Source organism: Adiantum capillus-veneris, chromosome 12, assembly GCF_014529385.1.
Source record: "Adiantum capillus-veneris isolate H3 chromosome 12, ASM1452938v2, whole genome shotgun sequence".
NCBI classification, from domain to species: domain Eukaryota; kingdom Viridiplantae; phylum Streptophyta; class Polypodiopsida; order Polypodiales; family Pteridaceae; genus Adiantum; species Adiantum capillus-veneris.
In genome coordinates this window covers 41,996,066-42,003,182 of record NC_140942.1, presented here as the reverse complement: position 1 = coordinate 42,003,182, position 7,117 = coordinate 41,996,066, and the positions used below count along the sequence as shown (strand labels likewise).

The window sequence follows — 7,117 nt, the reverse complement described above, 5'->3', positions numbered from 1 at the left end:
TTTAACTTGTGAGTTTGAATTTTTCTATAGTAAATGTATTGAGGCAAATAGCATCCTACATATATATGGTCATAAGTTATATTATGTAATACTTTAAAGCTAAGTGAACATAAGGTGTTTATTATAATCCATTTGTTGGATAAGCTATGGGTTTGGTTAGAGTACCCTATGACTTGAGGATCATAGAGTTCTTTGTAGACATGTTCCCTTATTAATTTAGGGCCATAGGATCCCCCAAAAGCATTTGGACTATCGTACAACCTCATTTGTTTGTTGGTTTATGTGAAGATCTAATTCATCAATTGCAACAGGGCTTTATTCAAAGAAAGAAAACGTGAGTATCTTGGTCAGAATTATAGTTTTGTTTTTCTTCTGGATGATGTATAAAATTAAAATAGATATCTTGAATTTATTTAAATAGAGTAAGCTAGGACTAGTATAGTTTTTGAGCTTGTCTTACAACAATTAGAACAAGGTGTATTACAAAGCAATGGCTGTATAATGTATGAGAATTGTTTAAGTCTGTAAATTGGATTGCATATTTAGTGGTTAAATCCAAGACAAGCAAATGGATTAAAGTGCAAAGCTTAAACCTAGGAATGAACTTTGTAGATGTGTTTGTACTTTTAAAAAGGTTCCTTTTTAATGTTGTGACCTTGATTAGTTTCTTGAGAATGCTTTTCTAGCATATCAAAGATGTGCTACCCTTTCAATTCTTTTAAAACTTCTAACATCCAATAATTTTGAGGATTTTGTCAAACAACCAAATTTATATAAGTGTTTATTGAGAACATTGAGAAAAGTAAATGTGTTATCGAATGTAATAATATAAAAAAGATTTTTTATGATCCCGTGACTTTAAATTCAAGAAAAACATGAGGATGAAGACTTGGTAGTATATCTATTGTTTAAAATGAGCACCCATAAAGCTATTACTGATTCTCTTTTCAATGCTCCACATAGGTTATTGTTCAATTTCAAATTCCTTCTTTTTATAGTATACACTTGCAAAGGATCTTATGGTTTTGAGATCATAAGGATAACATAGTTTAGCTCTTTTGGTAGTCTTTAAGATGTGTATTAATAGCATAACATGTTTTTAGCTTCTTTGGGTGTCTTGTGTGATGGTCCAAGTGACACCTAAGAAGGAAAGAGAAATATGATCTATGTAACACTAAGGGCTACTATGTTCAAAGATTACCATGTTATGGTCATAAAACCATACAATGGGTACCCTGTTTCCCTTGGCCATAGAGTCCCAATATAGATCGTCTACTACAAATATAGTTTGGTCACCAAGAGTATTCTTCACTTGTAGTACATTAGGATGTTAAAGCGCACCTTTGTCATCCTATGGCCATAAGTCCATAGGGTTGTCTAACTATGATCTATGTTATTATGAACCCTTATGACCCTTGGTCCTTAGGGTTCTAATATACCAATACATAAAAATAAAGCTACAATACGTTAGGCTCAAACAAAGCACGTTAGTCATAAAAATCATATAGAGGTTACTCTTTATGGTTCCACAACCAAAGGGTGTTAACATGGATTCTCTAGAAGGACACTTAGTCCACCATTATCTTTGGAGCCATTTGATACTTTTCATATGTATTATGTTATTCTTTTGATGGGCACCTTGGCTACCCTATGGTCGTAGGGAAATAAGGCTCCAACAAACATAGAAGGCACCCTTTGTCATTAGGATCTACATAATGCTAAGTAAATAGGTAAAGGAGTTGTTTCACTAAACTATATCATATGGTCCAAAGGCTATAGATTAGTTCTTTTCATGTATAAAGTAATCCATAAATGCTATGTGGCCTTAGTGCCATATAGTGGTACATACAAAAACCACCCTATGGCCTTAGGGTGCTACATGCAAAAGGTATACAAAAGAATTTTTTGTAATCGTGTGACTTTAAATTCAAGAAAAACATGAAGATGAAGACTTGGCAATCTATCTATTGTTTAAAATGAGCACCTACAAAGCTATTGTTGATTCTCTTTTCAATGCTCCCCTTTGCACTTTAAAACTATTGTTAGTATTATTTGTACCCTTTCATTTTCACAAGTACATAGGTTATTGTTCAATTTCAAATTCCTTCTTTTTTTTTGCAGAACTCACAATTGTGAGTGAATCATCCCAAAAATTTATAAGGTCTTGCCATGCTCGTGTTGTGGTCCCTGGATGATGTCTAATTCCTTCCTTTTATAGTATTCACTTACAAAGGATCCTATGGTTCTGAGGTCATAAGGGTAGAATAATTTAGCTCTTTTTGTAGTCTTTAAGATGTGTATTAATAGCATAACATGTTTTTAGCTTCTTTGGGTTTCTTGCGTGATGGTCCAAGTGACACTTAAGAAGGAAAGAGAAATAGGATCTATGTAACACTACGGGCTACTATGTTCAAAGATTACCATGTTATGGTCATAAAACCATACAATGGGTACCCTATTTCTCTTGGCCATAGAGTCTCAATATAGATCGTCTACTACAAATATAGATCGTCCCAATATAGATCGTCTACTACAAATATAGTTTGGTCACCAATGGCCTTGGGGCCATTGAGTATTCTTCACTTGTAGTACATTAAGATGTTAAAGGGCACCTTTGTCACCCTATGGCCATAAATCCATAGGGTTGTCTAACTATGATCTATGTTATTATGAACCCTTATGACCCTTGGTCCTTAGGATTCTAATATACCAATGCATAAAAATAAAGCTACAATACGTTAGGCTCAAAACAAAGCATGTAATGGTCATAAAAATCATATGGAGGTTACTCTTTATGGTTCCACAATCAAAGGATGTCAACATGGATTCTCTAAAAGGACACTTAGTCCACCATTATCTTTGGGGCCGTTGAATACTTTTCATATAGATTATGTTATTCTTTTGATGGGCACCTTGTCCACCGTTCTATGGTCTTAGGGAAATAAGGCTCCAACAAACATAGAAGGCACCTTTTGTCATTAGGATCTACATAATGCTAAGTAAATAGGTAAAGGAGTTGTTTCACTAAACTATATCATATGGTCCAAAGGTTATAGATTAGTTCTTTTTACGTATAAAGTAATCCATCAATGCTATGTGTCCTTAGTGTTATATAGTAGTACATACAAAACCCACCCTATGGCCCTAAGGCCATAGGGCGTGTAAGGTCTTTGACCCCGATAAAAAAGAACACCATTATACCTTGAAATGAACATAATGGAAAAAGTTACTATTTTTAGTAGTTTTTCAAATTCTGTCAATGCCATGATGTTCAGAATGTTTTAAAGCTCCGAAATGTGAATTAAAATAATTTTTGTTAAAAGATTCCAAAAATAGTAAGTTTTTGGTCACCAGACCCATCCAGTTTTGATCATCTCGAAAAACTGCACCTGTATCCCGAATTTGAAAAAATGCAATTTCGGACTCCGGGGGCTGCTAAATATGGTAGGTACTCGGTCGAGTATGTTTTAGTTTGAGCTCCGTATAGCAATTTACGGCGTTAAAATCCGACTCGTATGACCTGTTTTAGCCTAAAACCAATTTTTCATAAAATTGTCCAGGGAGGCATCGGGGGCCCGGGATTGTGTGGGGACAGGTTCCAAGCCACTCCAGACCAACTTTAGTAGCTAGGGGGCGCCCTCTTGCCTTGTGGGAGTCTTTGGGAAGTTTCCAAGCTTGCAACTAAGTGTGAGAACCAGTTAACTAAACCAACTGGACACTTGGTGGGTAGGGGAACATGAGTTGCCAATGCAGAGACTGAGTGCTCCTTGAGATGCATTTAGCAAGGCTGGTCGATTTTCAGCCTGTAGGAGCCTATTTAAAGGCCTACTCACACACACACATACACACACATACATGCTCACACACACACACATACCCAGTGCACACACACACACACACCTACACACACTGGGAAGGTGCTGCCGGTACACACACCTTTTGAAGGAGAAGCAAAGAGGGAGGTGCTGTCGAATTCTCGCCTCAAGAAGCTCGATTAGGTCAGAGAATCGAGAAGATTATCAACCCTTAATCACGGTAATCACGGTCTAATTAATGCTTTCTGTAAATTCTTTTCATTACCATCTAAATTCCTCGTCTATTATGCTTATTCCTAGTCGTAATTCTTTATAATTACTCTCTAAATTCTCCTTAACCATATTCTATTATGTAATCATCATCCCATAGCTGAATTATCAGCCATTCATCACTCTTAATTAATGATTAAGTTCATGATTATTAGAATTTTCTCTCTCTAGGTAGCATAGTAATTAATTGGTAAGCCGGCGGTAATTGTGTAGATTGATGAGAATCACTCTTTCTAACACTCATCAATATTGTAGCTAAATGAAATTCATTTCTCTTATGCATTAAAATGTAATTAAGGGAAAATTAACCCGTCGTTAAGTCTCTAAGAGTTGACTTTTCTTACACCTATGCATGAGGTGAATCTGCACCATCTATTCGTTAGGAAAGAGATTAATCTTACTTAATTAATTCATCTCTCTGGTAATTCCGTTAGTGAAATCCTATTATTCTTAATCATGTAAGCCGAGTAATTATCTTTAGAGCCGGTTTCCATAGGATTATGTGTCATTCTTAATGATTGATATATGGGAAATCTAGACCTCTCATATAGGAGGGATTAATTAATGCTGCGGTGGTGCCAGACGAGCATCAAGATGCTACTACTCTATATGGGGTGCATGCAGAGGAGCTACAAAATGAAACAGAGGATATGTGTTTAAACGGAGAGCTCTATATAGATATAGGAAGTTATGCTGAGTTATGCGAGGATGAGAGAGAGATCTCTTAAAGCCACAAATATTGTATTTGAACAATTTTGCTCCGTGTTGTAAAAGCTCTGGCTCTCTAAGTACCTTCCATGGTGTATAGCGCTCTTTTCTACTCGCGCTCACATATTTTGATTGAAAATTCTGAGTTTTTGACTTACCTCTTCTATCACTCAATTCATTGCGTCATTGTATTTATATGCGTCATTACGTCATTGTATTTAATGGTCTTTGCGTCATTGTCTACTCTATTCATTCAATATTAAGTTTAAATATTCGTGTATTTAATGGAGGTATGGATGATGAGGAATTTCTTTCTTCTTTGTCACCGCAACAGAGACAGTGGTACGTGAAGCATCATCATCTGGCGCATCATCGCGCGTTCCTACTCCATCGGCATCTCCATCTCTTTCGGAGCATTCGGCGCGCTCCGAAGCTTCGGTGTCGACGAGACGATCTTCACACTCGTCTATACACCGGCGCTCTAGTGGTGGCGGTGGCGGTTGTTGTGGGGATTTCGCCGTCGATGCCTCCACACCGCCTCGTGTTCGACGAGGCTCTTTACCCTCCCCTTCTTTTCCCGTCCCCACACCAGCCACAGCATCGCCATCTACGCAAGGTTTTGCGCGGCTGACTATTCCTAGCAGTTACACACCTCTACCTACTCCGCCAGGAGCCACCCCACTCGACACTCCTCCCTTCGGGGCCTAGACGCCGGTGGAGACACCTGACGTCCGTACCCCCATCGACACGCCGCTAGAGACCCCTGCCGGGACACCCAGGTTCACGCGTCACCGGCCAGAGGGCTTGCTTTACTCCGTCGACTTCAGCGGCGGCATCATCATGGATGATGACGGCAAGAAGGTGATCTCGCGCATGCGTGGTCTTTGCTCTCAGATGTTTAGACACTACATACTAAACAAATGGAGTGAAGTACCAAGTGATTTAAAAGACAGAATCATCAGCATACTTCATGATGAGTTTTCCATTCCAACACAGGATCAGCGCTTCAATGAAGACCTGATGAAGATTCGAATGCGCGAATACTCAAACACAAGCATTCCGAAGTGCAAAAAGCAATGAAGCATGGGTGGAACACGCCAGATTGGCTGGCGAAAGAAGATTGGAAGAATGCGAAGAAAGCAGCGCGCGAGAATTCCGACAAGTGGAATCAACAAAAGGATGCAGCCAGAGCGCGAGTAGAGGCAGGGAGCTCGCACCACTTGGGGAGCGGTGGATGGGCATCATTTGAGGCCGATTTTGTAAGTGTTTTCGCATTGCTCTTTATGTTCGATAGTTTAGGGTTTATGAGTTTTTTAATTCTAACATAATAAAATCTTTGTATGTTTTGACAGTGGTCGATGACAGGACGTGATCCCACACCGTACGAGCGCAAGTACGCAGGTAGGAAGGGCTTAAACACCGTGATGGACATTCTCAGTTCTCGCGGCGGCATGGTTAGTATTAGGGTTTACTCTTTTCTATTTTTTGTATTGTTTTATAAATGTCGTTATATGTTTATACTTACTGAAAGCTGTCTTATTGTCTTTTTTTGCAGAATTCGACAGATACGCCGCTTGGACGCGATGAGACGCCTGACTAGACGACGTCAGTTTAGCCGTAGCTAGATAGCATTAGTTTAGGGTTTCTCATAGCTTATGTATCATGAGATGGATTTTATACGTCTTTTTGAACCATGTATATTATTACATTTGTCACCGCAGTTCATTTTGCCAATCAATTCTTTATGCCTATGATGTTGTACAATTGTCATTATTACATTTGTCAATCAATTCATTTTGCCTATGATGTGTACAATTGTCAATTTTACGCTTGTCAATTTTGCAAACAATGCGTCTTGTGGGTGACTATTTTGGGTCTATTATCTACCCTTGCACTTTTTTAAAAAACTGAATCAAGTACAATATGGTTGATGGGTGGCAGGGCATTCAATGCCCTGTCACCAAATTTTTTTTCTCTCGGGCGTCGCTATAACCATCGCTATTTATGGATGTGAAGCGTCGCTACAAGCGTTGCTATAGACTTCTGTGTAAACGTCGCTATAACCGTCGCTATGAGCGTCTCTATATAACGACGTATATAGCGACGCCTATAGCGTCGCATATAGCGACGCTCTGGAAGCGACGCTATTAGCGACGGTTTTAGCGACGCCGGGGGTTATAAAAACCCAGTGTATGTCTGTCGCTAACAGCCTCACAAGAGCACACAACCTCTTGTAGTGTATTTGCTAGGAAAGAGATTAATCTTACTTAATTAATTCATCTCTCTGGTAATTTCGTTAGTGAAATCCTATTATTCTTAATCAT

At 38.7% G+C, this 7,117-nt stretch overlaps 1 protein-coding gene across 1 annotated transcript; it reads left to right on the top strand.

Moving 5' to 3' along the window:
* Window positions 1–5,793: 5,793 nt before the first annotated feature.
* On the top strand, window positions 5,794–6,588 carry LOC147445634 (uncharacterized). Its single transcript, XM_086526083.1, has 3 exons — window positions 5,794–6,052; window positions 6,146–6,247; window positions 6,349–6,588. The coding sequence occupies exons 1-3, from the start codon at window positions 5,870–5,872 to the stop codon at window positions 6,391–6,393; spliced, it is 330 nt and encodes a 109-aa protein (XP_086382209.1). The 5' UTR covers window positions 5,794–5,869; the 3' UTR covers window positions 6,394–6,588.
* The last annotated feature ends 529 nt before the right edge of the window (window positions 6,589–7,117 follow it).

Coding starts and splice junctions, on each gene's coding strand:
- LOC147445634 (XM_086526083.1), top strand. CDS start 5,870: ATGAAGCATGGGTGGAACACGCCAGATTGGCTGGCGAAAGAAGATTGG. Junction 6,053..6,145: donor CATCATTTGAGGCCGATTTT/GTAAGTGTTTTC, acceptor ATGTTTTGACAG/TGGTCGATGACAGGACGTGA. Junction 6,248..6,348: donor TCAGTTCTCGCGGCGGCATG/GTTAGTATTAGG, acceptor CTTTTTTTGCAG/AATTCGACAGATACGCCGCT.